We start from the raw sequence: 23649 nt of genomic DNA, 5'->3' as shown, positions 1-23649 counted from the left end.
TGAAAGGTCAATTTGTGTTGTGATTTAAAATAACTCTGCCCCAGCCAAAACTAGCACAGTTTGTCAGCGTAATTGGTTGGTAGGTTATCCTTAATGAATTTCAAAGGTGATTGTTCGCTTCTTGTTGTACCTTTGTGGCTTTAATTCTGAGCTGGATTGATAGTCTGCCCTTTATGCTACTGCTAATCCATTCTAGGTATGAAAGGCACTGACATCAGTTGCTGTCCCTCTGTTTGTAGGTCTCTCAAGGCAACTCACGCTGTCAGAAGTCCAGCCCTGTGTATGTTTTGCCATTATATGCTCATTAGAGGTCCTCTGGTGGTCCCATGGTGTAAAGGAGAACACTTTGGACTCTGAATCCCAAGGACCTGAGTTCGAGTCTCAGTGGGGACTGTCCTCTGGCAGTTCAATGCCTCCCTGCCATCCCATCCCATCCCGTCAGATCTCGGATGCTCAGCAGGGTCAGCCCCGGTTAGTACCGGGTGCTGTGACAGTCTCGAGGACTTCCCTGTCACTGTCCAAGCTCGCTTTGCCGTGGCAGATGGACCTCAGGACTTAAACGGTGGGGCCAGTTCTGTGCACGCTGTGCCTCACCTAAAAAATCCACTGCACAGGCTGGAAGGGCACACCCACGTGGCTAGAGCCCTTCCTAAATCTTCGCTCACAGAGTCTGGCCGTACAGAGGTCCTCTGTTGTAGGAGGAATGCATAATGTGAACTACTCAGTATGTATTCTGCTCTGAGTGCTGTGAGTTGATACAGGTGTGTGCTTGCACCCTGATGCCATCTCAGAAGAGGACACATTTTCTAGTACCTATTCTAAGAGCAAGCATCATCTAGCTGTGCCATAGGAAGGTAGAAGTAGTCTAGATAATCATAATAACATATATGTTCATTCTCAATCGGTTCCAGTGGTAGCAAGCTAGATACTCACAGTGGTACATAATGTGTAAATGCTTGCCAAAGCATTAGTACAGACAGCTTCAGATTTTAAAGTAAAAGACTACTTTTTGTTTTCATACTGCTTCAGTAGTTCTTTGTATTAGTTTATAGATAGCTTAAAGCCAAAGATCAGGCTTTACCTATAGGTTCTGAAACATGCCAGTCATTTGTAGTTGTGTGTTATCAGGGGGATTGAGTGCAAAGATGTTGTTGGATGGAAGCAAATTCTGCTTATACAAGCATTACAATACAAAATATTTTATGACCTTATCTGTAACTAAGCTTATATTCAAGTTGGAATTGTGCTCCAGGTGGCTTAAACTTTGTCAGTATGCTCTCTGAATCAGATGAGTTCCATTAATTCAAAACCTAAATTATAAAAGGAATGTTCTACGTCTAAATACTCAAGCAGACTTGGAGCAGTTGTGGTGAATAGATAATTTTTTAAAATTAATTATTTTTTGCTTTGAATATACAATCAAAAGGGCTCCAAGTAGATTTGTTTTTTTTTCCAAACAGAGAGAGTCTGTAGACATCAGAGCATATTGCTAAGCATTTGTTCACCCTTTATAATGGCAGATGTATAGCCTGCAGTGTAATTCAGTTTTAAATTTAAGAGTGTCTGGAGTTCATACAGTGGCTGAAGGCTTGTCCTTCATGGTTTATGAGTGTTTGGTTGTACCAAGTGTTTGTATGCCTATTGTTATGAGTATATTTACATTCATAATTGTCTTAAATGTTCTGCTGTCAAATAAGTTTCAGTTCCTTCTTGACTCAGGAAATATGGTAGCAATGCTTTCCTATTCTTGTAAGCCTTTTAGCGGACAAGACTAGAACTATGCTGATAAACACAACAGTCTAGTAATTTTCCCTTCTAGTCTTTCTGCTTAATTAAACTGTGTGCATGTGTGACCCAGTATTTACTCCAATAATATGTTCTTACATGAAATCTGACTTGAATGTGTAAGTAAAAGCAACCTCAAAATCAGTCAGTTGTGGGTGTCCAGACAACACATCTAACTCAGTTGTGCAGACTGGCTCTGGGTCTTATGCAAGACCTAGACTACTAGGAGCTTGGTCTGTTAAAGGATTTTTATGGCTTTTGTGCTTGATGTCACTGTTAAATTGTGCAAGGCTAAAAGCTACAGAATTAAGACCAATTGTGCAAATTTTCAGCAGATGCTGGGGAGTACTGACTTCTGTAGCTGGAGAAACAAACGCTTTATGGGTCTTTGTAAAAGCTTACAGAACTTTATAAACAGAATCTTAATAATGGATATTGGATTGTACTCTTTTGCCAGACTCCTTGTTCTCACTCAGAAAATGGAAAGACAGGCTCTGTAAATGGCTCCTGTGCTTTAATATTGCTGCAGTGAACTGCCTTTGTCATCCCTGGATCTTGTCCACCTGCTTCTGGTCTGATTCTTTGGAGATTAGTACTTTTCTGCAGATAGTTGAATGCATGGAGCTTTGCCTTGGGATGGGTGATGATCTAGGACAGAGCTTGTGTCAAGGGTCAGAGGACTGTCTAGCATCAGTAATGCTTCAGCAGGTGTCTGCTGCAGACCACCTGATCAAGAAGAGGCAGTAGAAGAAGCCTTTTTAGGCAGCTGATGAAAGCATCACTATCACAAGCTTTGGCACTCAGGCTACTTGAATCACCATAGTATGGGCTGGAAGGGAGATAGGGAATATGACTGGGCATAGGTAATCCAGGAGACTTTGGGAATATATTAGAAAATCTCTTGATGTGAGTGATCAAGACATACCAGAGTGAGTTCAGTGGAGAACCACAGAGATAGTGACTTGTGCACATGACATGTAAAGAGAGGCTGAGAATTGGGCCCGTTCAGCCTTGAGAAGGCAAAGGGAAGCCTTAGAGGTGTGTAAACACATGGGCGTATACAGAGAAGACTAGCCAGGTTCTTCTTGAAGGTGCACAAAGATAATGAAAAAGGTAATGTGTGTGGGAAACTCTGTTTGGATACAGTAACTTAGGGTCTGATAGGACAACAGACTACACAGACTGGCAGTAAAATCTCTTGGAGGTACCAAGGCAAATCTCTGTGCAACCTGATTTGATTGGACTTCTTTGAGCAAGGTGTTGGGCTGGCTGACCTCCAGAGGTCCCTTCCACCCTAAATTATCCCAGGACAAACTTGCTTCAAGAACAGAAGCATGGATTGCTGAGGGCAGATCTCTGATCCCAGTGCATTTGTGCATAATTCAGGGTTAGCAGCATCTGCAAGCATGTGACTTGCTGTGGACTAGGATTTGGATAATAAAGGTTTCTTGGTTCCATTGCATTAAAGTAGGCCTGATAAACACAGGGAAGCTCACACAGGCTGTAGAAATGCTCTTTACTTAGGACTGCAGAAAGTAGACCGCTCTGCTTTTCCTGCTCCTGCATCCCTGGCTTCAAACAGTGCCCTTGGTCGGTGGCATCTGAAGGGACCAGTATAGGTTATGATCAGAGTGTTTTCAGTCATTACCTGCAATCTGTGAAGCTTCAACTGAAGGATGTAGTTTAAGAGGAGTTTAGAATCAGGTTGTATTCTCCTGGACCTGTCAGTGCATAGTCAGGTTTGCTGTCCTCTCCCAGCTCTGTCTGGGGCCAATGTATTTGTTCATACAGGCCAGGTGTTCCACAACTAGACCCTGTCTGCTGGTGATACAGCAAGTTGCTGGCCTGGTGCCAGGACCCAGTGATGGCACACTGCTCTCATTTCCCCATGGAGGGTTTTGAATACAATTAGCTAATGCTTACTTGCTTCTCTTCTAAAATATGCATCTGATATGTAAATGCTTCCCTCGTGTGTGTGTGTGTGTGTGTGTGTGTGTGTGTGTGTGTGTGTGTGTGTGTGTGTGTAAATTTCTCTCATTCTTTCAACATTTGTTAAGTGGTATTTAGACTTTTTTCTCTGAGAAAGTAAAGTTTTCAGAGAGAGCATCTGGGGGCTCACAGTAGTATTTGACATAATTGATGCACACAATTTGAGCACAAGTTTTATGTTGAGCAGGGGCCTGTCATGTCTTTAAATGTCCAGCAGATGTTTGATTTCACAGCTGGTAAATGTGTTGTTGTCAGTGTTTATAAGCATCATGGTTTAACCGTGGCCGGAAGCTCAGCTCCACACAGTCGCTCACTCACTTTCCTCTGGTGTGATGGGGGAAAGAATTGGAATAGTAAGTGAGAAGACTTGTGGGTTGAGATCAAGACAGTTTGACAGGTAAAGCTGCAGGTGCAAGCAAAGCTAAATAGGGAATCCATTCCTCACTTTCCACGGGCAGGCAGATGTTCAGTCATCTCCAGGAAAGCTCCATCATGTGTAATGGTTACTTGAGAGGACAAACTACTTTTTCCCAGAGCTGTGTATACTGGAGCATCATGCCTTACGATATGGAAAGTCCCTGTGGTCAGTTGGGGTCAGCTGCCCCAGCTGTGTTCCCTTGCAACTTGTTGCACACCCCCAGCCTCCTTGGTGGTGGGGTGGGTGAGAAGCAGAAAAGCCTTCATGCTGTGCAAGCCCTGCTCAACAATAACAAAAACATCCCTGTATTTTTAATACTGTTTTCAGCAAAAAATCCAAAACACAGTCCCATGCAAGCTAACATGGAAAAATTTAGCACAGTCAAACCCCAAACAGTAAGATATCTGAATACTGTGCTGTAATTGTTACACCCTATGACCATGGAAAGCAGTTTGCATAAGTGTTTAGAAAATCTTCAGAATATTCTTTATTTTCTGATTTTAAAAAACTGATATCCTTATTGAACTGGTAACTAAAGAAAACAGAGAAAGAAAGGAATCAGTTGACTGCTTAAATAGGAGTGGTACAAACCACCTCAGTACAAGGCAAGTAGTGATAAGGGGTTAGTGTAAATTCTTCTAAATTGGAATGTTTCATCAGTGTGACTTTTGGAATGGCATGCTTCATTTTCCAGATTTCACACAAATGCAAAGAACTGTGTTTGTTTTGGAAGAAAGTAGAATTTAAAATATTGGACAAAATTATTTAAAGGAGAAATTTCAAATGGGTAAATGTTCAAGCTTTTGTCCAAAGGCAGCAATGATTAGCTGGACAGATAAGGACAGTGGACTGTAAGGCAGGAACTTCCTTGAAAAGAAGCTAAAGGCAGTGGTAGAGCACTGGCTCACCACTGTCTTGTGGGGCAAAACGCTTCCTATTCTGTTCTAAGCGAAAGAAGTACAAACAACCTGCTGTTTTTCCAAGTGCTCTTCCTGCTGTATTTCCATAGCCATGGTTGGAGCTCAGATCTGATTCTTTCTCTGCAAGGGTAGGTGGAAAATCCAAGGCTGATAGACTGAAGATACAGTGTAGAGGTCTCAATCTTCAAGAAGAGATTGACTAGACAAATGGCTGGTAGACTAAAGAGAATTGAGAAAGTGTCATATATTTGTTCTCGTTTTGATGGAGTCTTCACATATTTAATCAGTTTTTAGAGTCTGTAGATACTGCAAGTATTCTTTAATTGCAAGGGAGATAAAATTAAATAGAGAGCAAGGGAGAGATTGGAGAGATTTTGAGAATACTTAAGCATTGGAGTGAATTGCTTGTAGGCTAGACAGTCATGGAATGGTTGGGATTGGAAGGGACCTTAAAGATCATGTAGTTCCAATCGCCCCCCTGTGGGGTTGGGACAGCTTCCACTAGACAATGTTGCTCAAAGCCCTGTCCAGCCTATGGGGTGGGATGGGGCTCCAGGAATAGGGTGTATTTATATAAACTTAGGGTTTATAACCTTATGTTAACCTTAATCATGGAGATTATCCAACCTTCAAGCAGTTCACCTGTGGATGCTGTTGATCCTGCTTTGTTTGGTGTGGGGGCAGGGGTACAGCTTGCACACATCTTTACCAGGAAAAAGCAGTATTTTAAGATGGTGAGAAAGGCTAAACTCAATTAGTAAAACACTGCCTTCTGAACTGAGATTCCAGAATAGTTGATGGGTGATCATAGGCTTTTCTGAAGCTAGTCCTCTCTTTCTTTTTTTTCTGAACCGTTTGTTGCATGCTACCTGTGAGATTACTTACCTAGAACAACTGTGCATAGACCTGGAAGAATTGCGTTCTCTACACTGTTGGTCTGGCTCTACAGAAAATTAAATAAAAAACATCAAAGTTTTTATCAGTGACTCTCAGTAAGTGTTTAAATTCCCATGGTCATACCTGGGATACTAAGGATGCTTATGTAGTTATTTGCAATGGTCTAGTAAAAATTGTCTTTATCATTCTGCCCTCTATAGATTGAGCTTTTGTTAAATACAGCCTAACCAGACTGACTCTAATGTCCACACCTCTCTTATGTAACTTTTTAAAGGCTTTGGAGGTTCTTTTATTTCTCCGTCTCCATCACCATCCCCAGTCACTCCAGCTCAAACCAACTTACTACAGCCTAACTTTGATGCAGCTTTTGGGACAACAGCTCCAACAACTGGCAGTTCGTTTGATGCATCAGGTGAGCCACAGGGTTTCTGCCTGTGAATTTGCTAATGTGTTTTATGTGTTAGATGAGTTAATGACACCATATTTAGGCTTTGAGTGCAAGCAATATCAGTGACCTCACTCTTCTTTCTCTACTGGAAGAACCTCAGGGTGGTGTTTAGGCTGGTGTGTGCCCAAGAGCTCTCTGTACCCATTTTTAATAGTACCCTGTCAGTAAAATGAAACTAGTGTGAACATCATCCTTGCATGTGCTTAATAGCATGAATTACGAATTAAGCAAGGAAAACACTATTCTGTAAATAAAGTATATAGGCAAGTCATCTTGTGCCTGCTGCTGAAGGTGTTCTTGAGTTTGCATGGCACCTGAGGGTACACACAACAGAAACTGGCATATAGTTCTTTGCCTGACTATAAGCTTAAACTTTTATCACTGCTATCATTTTGTTTGCATCTCTTCCATTCTATATTTTTCATGCTGGGTCCCTGCTACAAACTTAAAATTGGTGAGTTCTGCGACTGTACAAGAAAAAAAGGTGGAAGTAGTACTGCTGCTTGGTCATTTGATTGCTTGCCAGTGCACATGTTGCCCTTTCCTGTTGACTTAAAATTAGCATGTACCTCAAATACAGATCAGAAGATAGAACTCAGGCATGAGATGTGCCAAGCAGTTTGACTTTATGGGATCTAAAAAATGAACTTCTGAGTTAGATGACTGGACTAAGGAGGATATATCACTGTCAGTGTGGATGGTTCTGGTTCCTTCTGATCTCATAAGATGTTAGTAGGTTTTCCCAATTCCCTGCTGCTTGCAAGTGAATAGTAACATCTTGACACTTCCAATCCTGTTGCTGTGAGATGTCAAGGTATAAGACTGCCTTTGCCACAGTAATTCTGACTGGTGTTTGCTGCAGCAAGATGTTCATTTTAAAAACCTTTAAATGAATATCTCCTTACAAAATGTGTGCATCTGACATCTCTCTAAGGATGGTTGTTGGAAAAATAGTGTCATGTGGAAGTGGTGCTGTATCTATGTAGATTCAATGCTCCAATTAAAGTCCTTTTAGGCATGTCTTCTCATATTAGTTTCATCATTAAGCTTTTTCAGGATTACTGTACATTCAGTGTCTAATAAAATGACATGCATGCCCTTGTTGGCATTACATTTAATGTCAAATGGTGTTTTGGTAAGACTTGTGGTGTGGTTGTCTGTGCTATATTTGTTGGAGCAACAGTGAAGTGACAGGCAGTGCTGTCTTACCACAGCTGCTATTCTAACCGACTTTCCTTTCACTTCCAGTTTTTGATGGCTTAGGTGATCTTCTTATGCCAACTATGGTTCCTTCTGGTCAACCTGTAGCACCTACAGCCACAGCAACAGTCACTGCTTCAGCAGCAAGCAAAGGCCTTGGAAGTGATCTTGATTCGTCTCTTGCAAACTTAGTAGGCAGTAAGTGACAAATTTTGGTTTTAAGTGGTGCGGTGTGCAGTTATGTTACTTTTCCATGGGGTCAAATACCTGTGTGTTGTAGCTTTCTTCCGTGTCCTCCCCTTTTGCTGGGGAGACTGGGGAAGCAACAGCTGATCCGGATAGCTGGTAGGCTGGGTTTGTGACTTGTGCCCAAGATCTGAGTCAAATAGAGGCATCTGTTTGGTAGGTCTGATTTGTAATGTGTGACAGTCCCAGGTACATTCCAGAGGCTCATCACACTCTTAAATGGATGTTCCACTGGGTAATAGATGGAAAGGTGAAAATTATCCAAAGGATCTGATAGCATTATGGGATTTAAGCAGCAAAGCTGGTGGACATAAATAGTTGACTTCATGTTTAGTGAGAGGAAGAGTAGCAGAGGAGTGATGAGTGTACCAGCATTCAAGAACAGACCTTCTCTCAGGCAATGAACCTACCAAAATGTGTTCTTGAAGTGCTAAATTACGTTCTTTCCTGTAGTAGGAAAAGGGTTCAAGCCTTTGTAACTGAGGATAGTAGCCACAGCACTGCCAAAACCAAACCTAGGCTATGGTGTAATACTGCTGAAGTTGTATTTTGGAGGGTTGCATAAATGGAATTCAAAGATATAACTAATCTTATGATACATACATGTCTGTTAGATGTAGGGTAAAACTACTATGCTTAGAAGTTGGCAGGACTCTTAATCCCTTGAAACATCTTCTGCAAGTCATTTGTTATATGCAAGTCTTACAGGACTTTTGCTGGTTGTGTGAGAAAAGTATTGTTTAAAATTTAGCTTAGAACTTCTCCCAAAGGTTAGTTAAGGAAACTGCTTGGGGTTTCCTTCCGTGTGTGTTAGAGCAGATAAAACTGTAAAACTTACAAGTAATGTTCAGATTTATGTGTATGTGAAAAACAGCTTTCTATTTCCCTATGAATAATGAGGAACAGAAACTAGTGTTATCATTCATGGTAAATAGTTTGGTGCTCTTAAATAACTTCATATTTATAGAACTAAATATATTGTTATTTTGGTTGCTTATGAAGCAAAAATGGCTTTCTCAAGTGTAAAACATCTACAGGGTTTCTCAAATATTTCTCCTGGAGAATGAGTAGCTGTGGCCAGTCCTCTGATGCTGTCTAAAAGAATACAGCCAAAACTTTTTTACTTTTTGTAGCCCATGTGCAATGAAATGTAAGTGTTACTTAGATATACTTTTAATTTACTAAGCACGTGACTTCTTTTTATTATTTCCTTTTTTTTGTTTCAATTTTCAGATCTTGGAATTTCTGGTACTACTTCAAAAAAGTAAGTTCAACTTTGCTTAAAAATAAAAGGAAGTTTTCAAATCTACTGTATAGCCTTACATCTATTTAAATGTTTATTCAGAAACCGTGAATTGATTATGCCCCCCTGCTTCCCAATCAGTTCAGAAAAATTTTGGAGGAAGTATTCTATTCTATGTAGGTTCACTGAATAGTTAAGGTTAAATGCTCCTGACATAGCTTTTAAACTTGCTATCTTTAATCTGAGTTTCAGAAATACTTTTCCTGTAAATTACTGTCTCCATGTTGCATAGTCAATTTCCAAACAGCTTATAGTGAACAAATTGCCCAGGTAATAAATTCTATAGCTCCTCTCAGTAATCTAGGCTAATATATAACAGTGATGCTGGATGTACTTACTGTGTAGGCATTGAAATACTTACAAAATAGAAGTTCATTCCATGTCGTGAAAAGCTTCTTTTTGCAAAAAGAGGTATTTATAACGTTACTTCTGTCCTGAGTATTCTCCTATATGTGAGACTTCAAAATGTTTCATGCTTCTGTGGAGATGATAGGAGGAATATGTATAAACACATCAAGAGGTTGATTCCCAAAAACATAGCTTTCTTCAGTCTGCTTTGTTCAAATGGTGTATTTTATTCTGGATAGAGCAGCCTCTACCTGGTTTTGCAATGGCCCTTTTATTCTATGTATGATTTGTTTCTCTTGTATCTATCAACTTTTTTCAGAACTGAATGTTTTCCTCCTTCAGTTGTCTGAGCAAGATTTCCAGCAATGAAATGACCTTTCAAAGGCATCTAGCAGGCAGCTCTACTGCCTGGCCCCAGTAGAATAGGCAGTAGCAGTCCCTCCTCCTACTTTCCAAGGGTATTTGTGATATGTTACCTTCGTTCAATACTAAGTAAAACTTCTCTTTAATTCTCACCGCAAAGGCCATAACCATGTAACTGACTTCAGTATAGAGTGTATTGATGTCTGCTGCTAACAATCCTTGAAACTGTGTCACTAAAAAGCTATCTTTCTGTTAATAACTTGCATACACCATAAGCTAATGTAGCTGCACGTCTAATGTTAACATGCGCTGCATTTGGTTTTCGTTTCACTGTGGGAGTATGCAAATAATAGCCTGCCTGTCTCCCTCTCTTACTAGGGGAGACCTTCAGTGGAATGCTGGAGAGAAAAAGTTAACAGGAGGAGCCAACTGGCAACCAAAAGTAGCACCTGCAACATGGTCAACTGGTGGTGTCCCAGGTGCTCCAATGGTAGGTGGTTAATCCGTAGATAACACTGGTATTGAATTATCAATATTTCATGAGATGATGTAAGCATTATATGTAGGCACTGCTCCAATCTACTTCACCTGAAGAGTTTGCTTCTGTATCAATTATAGGAATGTTTCAATCACATTTTTTAAGGACAGGTTTACAGCTGGCATAAATATTTGAGTGCAGGTAAATGAAAAATACACTAGCATGTGTATCAAGATGTTGCTCTACATGTACATTTAATACCTGTGGACATTTCCAAGTGTATGATTACTCATTTAGGTCTTGCTAGCATGAGGCCCAAGTCAATTGCCCAAAAGAAAATGCTATAGATCCAAAGCTGAAGTACTGAAAGGAGAGAAAATAAATAGGTTTTTTTCAAGTTTTTCTGAAGGAAGTAGAGCAAAATACTACACAGTATTTGTCCTGATCAGGTGACTGATGGTAGTTTAGAAGTGGGTAACTTATCTATCAGGGTAAAGCAGTCTGTTGGAAAAGTTAAGATTACCCTTTAAAAAGTATCAGAAGGCACTAACTTTGAGAGAAGAGAGTTGAATTAAGCTAAAAGTCTAGATTGGGCACAAGAGCACCTTGATCATGAGTAAGCTACAAGAGTAATGTGAAGAGGTGTCAGACCTCATCTCATCAGAAGTCTCAGAAGGCATAAATCAACCTCCATTTGAAAAACACTGAGTTAGGAGGGGAAGGAAAGAACTGTAAAGGGAGACTGTGACCATTTCAGTTCCTTACTGCCACAGCCAGGTGTTAACATGACTCTAAGCATGTTCCTTAACCTTATGGAAGATACAAGAATTTCCTGTATTTCACCAAATGTGTTAGTTGTAACATCCAACTTTTTTCCTTGATAGAAAGGCTGGGCAATACTGTACAGTGTAAGTGAATTTTTTTTTATCTCTTACTGTATTTACTAAACACAAAGATACTAACAACACCTCATCAGTACAGTTATTACTGCTGGCTTAAAATTAACTACAAGCTTCCTGACATAGCTCCTCTTGGACTGTCTGTCAAGCTGACAATTCTCAGGCAATGTGCTGATATGGTAGTAGTGATTAACCATTTCTGTTCTGTAGACATGAAAATAATGTCTTCAAACTGTCCTTGCTTTACTTGGATGTGAACTATCTGATGAGTTGTACTGTGTGAAATGTCAAACTTCTTTAACATCAGCCTGATTTTACCATCTGATAAGTAACTAGTCTTTCTGGAAAGCTGGGTAGTTTTGATAGCATTTCATGAAATACATGTTATATATATTTCTTCAAAATCATGCACTTAGGTATTTTTTGAAACCAAAGAAAACCAGATCATCAGGAAAAATAATTGTGGAAACCATGAAGAAGCTTATCTCCATGTCACTTTTGAACCACTTAAGTTTTGGTCGCTTCTTCCCTTCCTTGTGACCTTTCAATTTCTGGATTAAAATCAACAGAATTTCATAAAAGTCTGTTCCCTCAAGTGACCCTTGTGCTTTGAGGCAAAAGCAGATTCATTTTGTGTGGCCATTTTCTTGACATCTGCCTAACTGAATTTTGAGCTACAGTGTGTTCCTGTGAATGCAGTCTGTTGAGGGCATCTGATGTCATTAGCCTGTGTGTTTCTATGACTTGCTTTTCATACCTGAGTGTCCAGATGTTTGTTTTAGTGTGGGGATGATGCTCGCACAATATGGCTTTGAATTGAAATGCTCCCCAGAAAACTTACAGAGTGAAATAGATAATGTAGAGTGATTATTGAATCTGGGACAGGTTGTCTTGACTTGTACCCAGCTTCATAAGAAGCTGGCATGTTTTATTCTGGCAGCAAGGATCAACCAAGGGCACTAAATGCAGCATTCAGAAAAGTGGACTGTGCAGTGAGTAATTTGAGCATATCTGCAGGGATGCACTGTCCTTTGAACTGGAAGTGTACTAGCTGCTCTCCCAAGTGTTGTGGCATATAACTGAGTTGAGGCAGGAGGCAAGGATGTGGAGGCACAGACATGACTATACATGTTTCCATGACAGCTTGAAAGATTGTGCCAATATGCTTAAGTCATTCAATAGCAGTAATGAAATTCTACTGCCATTTTTAAACCCCTTCTTTGAATGCTTTCTGCCTCTCTTCAGAGTTACTGATTCGGATTGTATATGTATCTGTAAAAAGTAAAGACTTGTATGCTTTCAAGGCCATAAGAAGGCTCTGGGCATGGGAAGTTACAGACAAGTAAACCAAAAGGGATGATGTGTAGGTCATGCTAGATAAGTGGAGTGGGCTGGCCTTGTTCAAAGGAGCTCTTGTGCTATATACCCAGTCAGACTACTAAGCTAACAGTTCTCTCTTCCTGAATTCTAGAGAAAAATAAGCCTTTTTTCCTTTGTGTTAGCTGAATGAAAATCATAGCAAGTCAAGCATGTGAATGAAAAGCATATCAAGATAAACTAAAATGTCCTTAGTAATGGTTCTGAGTGTGGCTTAAATGTATGAAGTTATTTTTTAACTTAAATGAGTCTTGGTGTGTAGTTATTTTTTTAAATTGTAAACTAATTATAGAAGCTATTTCCCTTAGCTTTACAATCTGCTTAAGCTTTTGCTAAAATACAGTGCTACAGTAAGTGCTATAGTGTGTTAGCTGTTATGAAATTGGGATGCTTTCGTAAACTATGTGAAAGGCAAAGGAAACTGTGCGTTTTCTGGGGCCTGTTTTGAGTTGTATTTGGCAAATGGACTCTAATCATGAAGAGAGTGGTGTCTGTCACCCTTGCTTTCTTGTGAAGAAGCAAGCTGAGCATCAGCATAAGGACTCATTCAGCTCTCTCATTCTTTGAAGCGTTGTGGTTTTGAGGTTACATATGTGCTGCATAACAGTCCTACTTTCCAGAACAGCTTTGAGAATGCTGGGGACTCTCTGTGGTTTCCAGATGGTTGGTGTTAGATTCTTCCTTTTTCTTTTTTTTTTTTCCAATCTATTTTTTAGGCAGGAGCTGTGCCTCCAGCAAGTGCTGTTCCTGCCGCAGGAGGTACTCCACCTGTCCCGCAGCCAGGAGCAGCATTTGGGATGGTGAGTCTCTTCTGTTGCCCTGCTCTCCTTTTTTCACCCAGACTGCTGCTGACTCTGTGTTGAATTACAGCCCCCAGCAGGTGCAGGTGTGCCCATGATGCCCCAACAGCCGGTTATGTACGGGCAGCCTATGATGAGGCCCCCGTTTGGAGCAGCCACTGGCCCTGGTGTACAGGTAAGCACTACTGCCAGATAAATGTTTCATTGCTCTCCATTTCTCTAGAAAGAGATAATGTGTATGCATTGTCTCAGTTCCACTCTAGCTGCAGGTATCTTACAGGATGAGCTGCCTGGCTTGTAGTAGGTCACAAGAACCATCTTGGTTTTTAGCAATTGCCTTGTATGAGACCAGTGAAACAGGTTTGAAATGTCTCTGGCAGCTAACTACATTCAAGATCTGCCTTTGGGAGATATTTGAGTAAAGCTCAAAGTGGAATCGATGGGCATTCCTATTCTGTTCACAGCCTCCCATAATTTAGTAGAGTTGCATTTAGCTTCTTTTCCTCTCAGCCCACCAAGAGACTCCTCAGAAAACCGACCTGCTGATGAGCAAGCCAAAGGCTCCAGTTCTGGCATGACAGCCGTTTCTCAGTTAATACATCTTGATCTGTTTCAGGCTGATAGCTTGCTAGGTTTCTGTCAGTGCAAAACAACTACTTTCAAATATGGATAACCACAGTATATGCAACATTAGAGTGCACAGGATGTCTGCTTTTAACAGCAATGCACAGATTTAAATTCCATGAGGTTTTTTTCTAACTTGCATTATAGGTATGCAAATGAATAATCTTGATCACAGTCACTGTGTTGTTTTGTAAGTAGGAGATATGACTGCTTCAATTCTTCTGGTTTTTAAATTATGTTTTCCTCATCTGACTTTGTGACATTCACTTATTTAGACATAGAGGGGCCACAAGTTTGGCCAGCTAAAACCAAAGCAAACCTGTTCTTAATTCTACGCTAATTAAAAATAAGCGGGAACCGTTGTGTCACAAGTTACTGGTTGCAGGGAGATGAGCCCTTTCTTTAATATACTGAAAAAATATGACAGAGTATTTAATAGTGAAGTAGGTTGAGTGAGTGGAGCCATGTCATCCTTCCTGTTGAAGGGGGGGTAATATCAACTACTTTTCATTTCTAAGATTTTTTTTAACCTCAGGGTCATAAATTTGGAAGTGCAGCACCATGTAGCCACTTTGATGCAAAGCTTTTACCTCCTAGCCAGTAAGTGATCCAGCATAACCTATAATTCCCATTCCAGGCTATTTTTTTAAGGTAGAATTTGGTTTGTAATAACTCTAAATAGGAAAGGGCCCTTCCAAAAGAAAGGCAGGGAATGACTTAGCTTCTTTGTAAGTCAGAAGTCCATCTTGTCTTTCAAGTAAGGTGGGAGATGGAAGCTGATGCTGCAGCTCTAAAATCTCACTTGTAACCCTGGAAACCAAGACACTTCCTTCTTTTGACAAATAAAAAGCAATCAACATGTAGCAAACAACACTTTTTAAGTATGGAACTATATTCCCAGTGAGGCTTGTCAGAGTTTTCTCTGTAAAAATGGGAAGATCTTGAAACTGCTCTAAGTAAGAACATACTTGGTCTTACTTTACCTCGCACCTCAAACTGCCTCTGCACTTATCAAGGACAGTATTATGGGACACAGACAATATTTCTAAGAGTAGTCATGGTGCCAGGGCTACATGTAAAATTCCTCTAGTGCCCTGAGTTAAGGTAGGAATGGGGAGGAATAAGGACAAGTTGTGAGAAACATTTGATTGCCATAGTGGTCATGGAACTCATAAACTAACATTTTCAGTGGAATAACTGATGATTTCTATACCTACCAAAGGAGGAACCTTGTATAATCTAGTCATGTTTCCAGTACACTTGGACTCTTACTTGCATTATCAATGTAGAATAATTTGTTCTTAAATGCCAGTTGCCAGGATTTTCAGTTGTGCTCTGCAGCATGCACTCTGCTTACTCTGCACCTTGGTGTTTAATATCTAATAGTTGCTTATTGTCTGGGTTGATGATCTAACACCATTCTGTCTTACAGGGAGAGAGAGATTTGAAGTCATGCTAATTAGCATCTGCAGTGTCTTTAGCTTCATCCATTAAACCTGCCAAACATTGTTAACCCTGTAGTAAGGTTGGAATTTAAACAATGCTTGAGCAAAATGGCACCACACTGAACTTGCAGAAAAATGAGAACTTCATATGCTTGCAAAGTGCTTGCGTGAGAACCGTCTATGTCTATCTAATGCTTTTGTATTCTTGTCTACTTTGTTTTTTCCCTGCTGTCCTGGCTGGCGTCTGTTAGCTTTCTCCAAGCCCAACTCCTGCTACTCAGAGTCCCAAGAAACCTCCAACAAAGGACCCATTAGCGGATCTTAACATCAAGGATTTCTTGTAAACAGTAAGGTACTCTGTGACTGCCTGCTTAAGCATGTTACGCTGTAGTACATGTCTGGCACACAGATGTTGTTTAGGCCAGTGGATTGAATATGACTGATAAAATTGTAGCTGCAGAGATAGATAGAAACATGCACTGATAATGAAAACTGAAATCTCTGTCCACAATTGAAATTTTAGCCTGAAAGCTTGACTTTTAGATACTTTTTTTGCCATTAGTGACCTCCAGGAAACGTCTTCAATCCATAGCTTCTATTTTTACCTTGTTTCTATTCGATCTAAGTTTTCAGGTTTGGATTGTTTCCTGAATTTAATACTGATACATACAGACTTATGACATGGTAAAAATACTGGGGGCACGCAAATGGTGCTGAAGAGTATTGTTCCAGTCTTGTGGGTGTTGAAACAGATTTGTATCATAGGTGTGAAGGTATAAAAGAGGGAAACATACATTATGGTCATCAAGGAAAGGTTGTTTGCATCTCTTAACTGCTGTCAGCTAATGTTCTCTGCCACTATACAATTTTTCAAGGCACTGCTTTTCTGAATGCTAAGGCATAAGGTCCTGAGCAGTGTTGTATAAAACAGTGGAGAAGAAGAGAGGAGTAAATGTAAAGAAGAAATGGAGAAGAAGCAAAAAAAACAGTACTGCAGAATGGAAGGAAAAAAGGCCCAATTATTACTGTTAGGATTTTGGAGAAGGATGCTAAGAGGACCAAGAAGAAATGTCAGCTTGAATTGAACACTTAGGTCAGTTGAAAAATAATAATGCAGATGTAGGGTAGGCATTTCATAGTTAACACGAGACTAATTTGCCAGGTGAAGAGAGGACAATCATTACATAACTTTAAAGCCTTTTTCATGAGTCACTTTTCTTTCTTTCTAGAGCTTAATTTTAAGACTTGTTCTAAGCCTCCCCTGCACTGGAGTTGGCAGCAGTGGATGGGATCAGGCTGTTCTTAGCAGGCATTGCACAGTCCCAATTCACACTTCTCCAAATTCCAGTCACAGGGAGGTGTACCTGGCACTTGGTGGACATGGCCATGAGTGGGGATGCACCTTCCTTGGTGGGACTCACTGCTTCCAACTTGTATTTGTAGTAGAGAGATAATTAGTATATAGTAGAGAGTATTCATAACTGTCTGTGGGAAGACTATTGCTTCATTAAAAACTGATAGCAACTCCTTGTAGGTGTGAAGAGTTGAGCAGATTTGGTGCTCTTTCTCATTACTCCAGTTTTCATCTAATACTTTTCTATATTTACAGCTGCAGTTTTTCTGACTGGATGCTAAAAACGTGAGTTTGGAGTCTACAAATGGATGCTCAGAGTTTCCAAGTGAGCCACCAGTACCAAACCTAGCGCTTACTCAGACTTTCTCTTCCTCCTGAAACGTGTAGCACAGCTGTGAAAGTGAACATTAGGAATGTGTACTACCTTAGCTGTTATCCCTACTCTCTCGGAATTTGTGTACTTGGGTTATTTGTGTTTTACAATTTAAGCAATGGATGTATGTTTCTGATGCCTTCTAGTGCTTTTCTGAACCTATCCCATGGGGGCAGATTATGCAGCTGTTGTTTGGTGAGCCATTTGGAGCAATGTTTGTGGTTTTTGAAGGTTTCAATGTATATAACTTTTTGAGGACACCTAAAATTTCCCTAGGACTCAATTTCTCCTTTATCTGTTAAAAAATATAGTGTGATAATACCAGATAGTAAAGAAAATACTTGAGAAATTGTGCAGAATACTTTTTTTTTCCAGTCACAGGAATCTCAAATGTCGTGAAAAAAATGTTTTATTTTTGTGGCACTGTATATGTTAAGATAATTTAAAGTAATATAACAGAAAACTTCCATAACAAGTATGTTTTCAATGATTTACCAAGAATGAAAAATCATATCTGAAAGAATACCATATTTATTGCTGTTTTTATTTTAAAGTCTATTTTAATTATTTAAGTTTTTGCATTTAAAATTGGCATATTTATCAGTTCTTGCTAAATGCACTGAAAATAAGTAAAGGGTCAGTTTCTCTCCATGTAGTTGGGAAAAAGCAACCATAGTTGTGCTGGCATTAAGGGATTTCAAATACGAGAGCACTTTTTGGTATATCTGTAGTCAAAGCATTACAAGTGATGTTACTCATCTCTGTTCAGTTCTTATGTTCATCTCTTATTTTAGTGCTTACCTGTGTATGCCTTAGGCTAGTGTTTTCTCCATTGCCCCGAATGCGCTGTGAGTAGCTTTTGTACTATTGGTGATTAGATTTAATTCTGATCCAGAGATCCATGCCCTTTACTGTACATACTGTGTTTCTTTAATTTTTATTTGTTCTCATACTGTTTTCTGCTGATGGCTTGGTGTAAGATCTTGACTCTTCAATGAGGTCACTGTTGATCAGTGTTAAAAGTGGCTTGGCAGTTCTCTGTAAAAGCATATTGGGTTGGAAAGATATTCACCTGAAGTCTTTCAAATGAACTATTTAATCAATGTATGGTACCATTAAAAGTGGTTGTATCTGAATTTGCTGTGGGGATAACATACACTGTAATGGGAAAGTTCTATAAAAGCTGATTTCAAAATGGCTTTTCTTTGTATTTCAGTTTAAAAAAATCCCAAACAAAAAAAAAAAAACAGAAAAAAAACCCCAGTGCATGTGTGCCCTCTGAGATGCAATAAACACCTTGATCAAAGTAAACATCTTGTTGCCAGTTTCATGATCGTTGAGATGTTGAGCACAATAATATACTTTGAGAGGGGAAAAAAGTATATAGGTCCTGACACAGATTGCTGAATCTGCTGCATATGATAATGACTTTTATAGAATCGTAGAATCCTTTAGGTTGGAAAAGACATCTGAGATCATGGAGTCCAGCAGTTAACCTAACACTGCCAAGCACCACTAAACCATGTCCCTAAGGGCCAATCTACACATCTTTTGAATACCTCCAGGGATGGTGACTCTACCTGTTCAAAGCTGTTCCAGTAATTGACAACTCTCTGTGAAGAAATTTTTCCTAATATCGAACCTAAACCTCACCTGCTACAACTTGAGGCCATTTCTCCTTGTCCTATCTCTTGTTACCTGAGAGAAGAGGCCAACCCCCACCTGCCTTGAACCTCCTTTAAAGTAGCTGTACAGTAAGGTTCTCCTCTCATCCTCCTTTTCTCCAGGCTAAACACCCCCAGCTCCTTCAGACACTCATCATAAGACTTGTGCTCCAGACCCTTCACCAGCTCTGTTGCCCTTCTTTGGACAAGCTCCAGCACCTCAGTGTCCTTCTTGTAATCAGGGGACCAGAACTGGACACAGGACTCAAGGTGTGGACTAACTAGTGCTGAGTACAGGAGTGGATGATCACTTCTGATGATGGCTGACCACACTATTTGTGATACAAGCTAAGATGCCATTGGCCTTTTTGGCCACCTGGGCACACTGCTGGCTCATGTTCAGCTGCTGTTGACCAGCACGCCCAGATCCTTTTGTCCTGGGCAGCTTTTCAGCCACTCTTCTCCAAGCCTGTAGCACTGCAGGGGGTTGTTGTGACCCTGGTGCAGGACCCAGCACTTGCCTTACTGAACCTCAAACCTTTGACTGACGTGTCAATCCAGCCTGTCCTGATCCCTCTGTCTTCCTACTCTCCAGCAGATTGATACTCCCACCCAACTTGGTGTCATTTACAAACTTAGTGAGGGACCACTCAATCCCCTTGTCCACATAATTGATAAATAGGCTTGACCCCAGTATTGAGCCCTGGGGAACAGTACTTGTGACCAGCTGCCTGCTGGATGTGGCACCATTCACCACCATGCTCTGAGCCTTGTGATCCAGCCAGTATTCTAGCCCGTGAACAGTTCACCCCTCTAAGCCATGAACAACCAGCTTTTCTGGAAGAGTGTTGTTGGAAACTGTGTCCAAGGCTTTACTAAAGTAGAGAACGTCCACAGCCTTTCCTTCACCCACCAAATGGATCATGCTGTGGTAGGGGGAGACCACGTCCTTGCTTCTCACAAACTTTTTCCTAACAGCTCTCTGAACAGGGGATACTCCTTTCAAGGGAATTTATCTCTAACCTCGCTTTGCCTGCTGATCTATTAGAGACATCTGGACATGTGCAAGGGCCTGTCTCTTCCCACAGAGGCGGCACCAAGATGTTGAGATTCTTTAACTGAAGAGACATAGTCTGGCAGTTTTCTGCATTCAGTTTTGCACACCAGTTAATTACCAAGTGTGTGCTAGAGGCTTGTTTTTCATAGTTTCTTTTAGGTAGCTGAATAACCTCATCGATTTCACCTCACCACCACTCCCAACTAATTTCAGCTGTGCCACCAAGAGTAGGAATAACCTCCTGGGCATGGGGACTGCCTTGTAGCCAAAGCACAAAGCCCTCCTTGGAAGGATGCTGGGTGGAAGGATGCTGGGTGGAAGGGTGGGTGGTGGGCAGGGCTGCACTTTGAGTGCAGCACCCTTGTGTAACAGTGCCACTACCTGGCAATGCAGTATTCACAGTGCCCCAGGGCAGGATAAAGGGAGCATCCTCCCTTGTCCCTGGCCAGCCAGCCCAGCAGACAGTTCAAAGACATCTGAGATGAAGTCCTTGAAGAACTGGTGGAATTACTTGCAGGGAGGAAGACAGGAGGCTGGTCAAGGCTGCTGGAGATTCTTCTGCAAGGCCAGGTCCTGGTAGAGCCACGTTCAAAGTCTGTCTGATGGGTCAAATTCCTGCTCCAGCCCTCAGGTGACACCAGCTCCTCAGGAGATGAGAAGAACCACTCACTCCAGCGGCAAGACCAAGGGAATGCCTTCTTGAGGAACACTGCAGAGCTCAATCCCAATGCTTTGGAGCATCCAGTGGTATCCTGCCAGGCACAGGAATGAGTCTTGCCTCTAAGGTCAATCAGACGGTTCATGTGGCCGCTCTTGAAAGCCCCTGAGATGTCTCCTGAAGCATGATCAGCCTGTGGGATGGGTAGTCAGGTCTTGCTTGCATGTTCAGTGAATAGCTGATCACCAGCTCTGGGATTAGAATTCTCCCACAGGGCAAATTGGCACTTGTTCACAGGGTTTTTTTTACCTCCCTCTGTAGCACTGAGCATGACCACCTCTCAGGGCTCCTTTGGGCCATTTTTGCCAGACTCCTGCTGCCTGTGCTCCACAAAGTGCCTTGTATTTGGGGGGAGGAAGGTTTTATTTGGAGTAGCTGCTGACTCCCTCAAAAGCAGGGGTGCCCTGCAGAGAGATCTCAACAAATCAGAGGATTGGGCAATCACCAACCATATGAAGTTCAACAAGGGGAAGTGCACCTGGAATGGGGCAACCCTGAAGATATTTACAGATGGGGAAATGAGATGCTGAAAAGCTGCCATAGAAAGGGACCTGTGGGTCCCGGTTGATGGCAGGGGGAATATGAGTCAGCAGTGCCCTGGCAGCCAGGAGGGCCAACCATGTCCTGGGGGGCATCAGACACAGCATTGCCAGCTGGTCAAGGGAGGGGATAGTCCTCTGCTCTGCTCTGCTCTGTACTGGAGCAGCCTCACCTTGAATATTGTGTGCAGTTTGGGGGGCACCACGATATAAGAAAGGCATTAAGCTATTAGAGAGTGTCCAAAGGAGTGCAATGAAGATGGTGAAGGGCCTGGAGGGGAAGCCATATGAGGAGCAGCTGAGGGCACTTGGTCTGTTCACCCTGGAGAAGAGGAGACTGAGGGGAGACCTCATTGCAGTTACAACTTCCTTGTGAGGGGAAGAGCAGGGGCAGGCACTGATCTCTTCTCTGTGGTGACCCGTGACGAGACCCGAGGGAATGGCCTGAAGTTGCGTCAGGGGAGGTTTACGTTGGATGTTAGAAAAAGGTTCTTCACCCAGAGAGTGGTTGGATACTGGACCAGACTTCCTGAGGAAGGTCACAACACCCAAGCTTGACAGAGTTCAAGAAGCATTTGGACAATACTCTCAGACACTTAGTGTGACTCTTGGAGATGGCTCTGTGCAGGGCTGGGAGTTGGACTTGATGATCCTGTGGGCTCCTTCCAATTTGGCATATTCTGTGATTTCAAGGGTTTTTCCCAGGGGTTGCTTCTTGTCCTCTGCAGCACTGAGAGCGTAGTCCCTCATCAGGGCTCCACTGGGCCCTTCAGGCTCACTTCTTGCCTGCTGCCCTTGCACCTTGCAGGCACCACTCCTATCCTGGCGCTCTCTGACTCTTTCCTGAGAAGCACAGTGCAGGGGTGTTTAGAGGGCAAAAAGTAGGACTGGCTTAGGTAAGTGTAATACTTTCCTGTTTCTGGCAGTTGCTGATCTTTAAGCAGTACAGGAGAGATCCATACAAAGCCAGACTGAGCAAAAAACTACCAGTAAAATGGGGAGTGGGGAGGAGAATTCTCTAGTTAACCTTTAATGAAGCCTCAGGAGGCTTCATGAAAGCTCTTCCTTTTCTTAAGCTAGAATAATATTGAAACAGTGAAAGTTTATAATACTGGTCCTGATTTCTTTCCTATGAGATATCATTAAACAGCTACTTGTGAGCCAGCATAGCTATAATCCTACAGGAATTGCTTGTGCTACAGTTTGTCTTAAGGCAGGATGGAAGGAGGAGAAAGTATTTCATATAGTTCAGTGCATTAAAGTTGTTCTGGTATGAGGTGACTAACTGGAGACCTCTTTGATTTAGTAACAGAATGAACTGATGAAACAGTACTGAATGCCAGGGGCTGCTTCCAGGTGCTTTATAAACCAGAAAACACTGAAATGATTTGATCATGCTCTGGTAAGGTTTGACTCTTGAACTGAATTTCGAAGACATTTCAAAGTTGTGCGACTAGTAGGGGAGTGTCATTGCCTAAGAGGGATTTTTGGTTATTCATTTGTGCTTTCTAATACATTGATATTCTGAATCTATTAAGTTTGGTCTTGGAAAGGTGGATTTTATACCTCAGCCTTGAGTTCTCTGTTGCATCAGGGTGTTTGGACTTGAAAATTGGTTAGGCTCAGCAAATGAGTGTTTTCTCACTCTTTGAGCATGAAGATCTGAACAAGGTCAGTAACTGCAGCCCCAGAAAGGCTCACCATGGTTTTTCTCACCCTGTGTATGTGCTATCTCTTGCCAAATGCAGGGAATGCTCAATTTCTTACCATTGTGTTATGCATGTCTTCTCAAAGTGAGGACAGCATTTTCAGAGGAGCATCATAACCAAACAAGTAAATATATTTAGACCAGTTCAGTAGTGTCTAATTTAAACTGAGATGATGAACTGCTACTCACTGAATTGCAAATGTGTGTTTGCAATGTTGCATATTTCAAAGGGCTAAACCTCAGAATAAGGGCATTCTCCTTGCCAGGTACATGCCCCTGCCATATATTATTTGACTCTCTACAATCCATGTCCACAGGCCTTGGTCCTCATTTTGTTTAGTCCTGTAGATCTCATGGCCAGCAACTGTGTGTGTGTGTGTGTGTGTGTGTGTGTGTGTGTGTGTGTTTGTTTGTCATTGGGTATCCTGGGAGGAAATAGAAGCCTGGACAGAAAGGAAATTTGGTGGAAGAACATCTGGAAGCTTGTTCACTGTTGGAAGTAAACCCAGTGTATTTCCCCAATATTCTGAGTAAGGCTAAACAAAAGTGACTTGCTCTCCTTGGCACAAAGGAATTATAAAATCTGGCTTGCAAGGAAAACACGTGATTGACTCCTGGACTGTAGACAAGAACATGTTCCTGTTATCATCTGAGTTTCATCATCCAGGCATGAATGCATCTGTGTCTTGCTATGAC

The 23649-nt window shown here is 41.5% G+C and overlaps 1 protein-coding gene across 18 annotated transcripts in view; it reads left to right on the top strand.

The window, feature by feature from the left end:
* Positions 1-18466, top strand: part of SNAP91 (synaptosome associated protein 91) — a 68539-nt gene extending 50073 nt beyond the window's left edge. For 9 of the 18 annotated variants that reach the window (XM_071548686.1, XM_071548690.1, XM_071548688.1 and 6 more), the window contains 9 exons: positions 6284-6421; positions 7706-7855; positions 9137-9167; positions 10296-10407; positions 11280-11303; positions 13388-13471; positions 13542-13646; positions 15792-15892; positions 17150-18466. In XM_071548686.1, coding sequence (XP_071404787.1) covers positions 6284-6421; positions 7706-7855; positions 9137-9167; positions 10296-10407; positions 11280-11303; positions 13388-13471; positions 13542-13646; positions 15792-15884 — 737 coding nt within the window. In that variant the 3' untranslated portion in view covers positions 15885-15892; positions 17150-18466. The remainder of the gene's footprint in view (positions 1-6283; positions 6422-7705; positions 7856-9136; positions 9168-10295; positions 10408-11279; positions 11304-13387; positions 13472-13541; positions 13647-15791; positions 15893-17149) is intronic. The other 9 variants (XM_071548693.1, XM_071548696.1, XM_071548691.1 and 6 more) reach the window with 5 other exon arrangements.
* The last annotated feature ends 5183 nt before the right edge of the window (positions 18467-23649 follow it).

This window comes from Pithys albifrons, chromosome 2 (assembly GCF_047495875.1).
Source record: "Pithys albifrons albifrons isolate INPA30051 chromosome 2, PitAlb_v1, whole genome shotgun sequence".
Lineage (NCBI taxonomy): Eukaryota > Metazoa > Chordata > Aves > Passeriformes > Thamnophilidae > Pithys > Pithys albifrons.
This window is presented reverse-complemented; position numbering and strand designations above follow the sequence as displayed.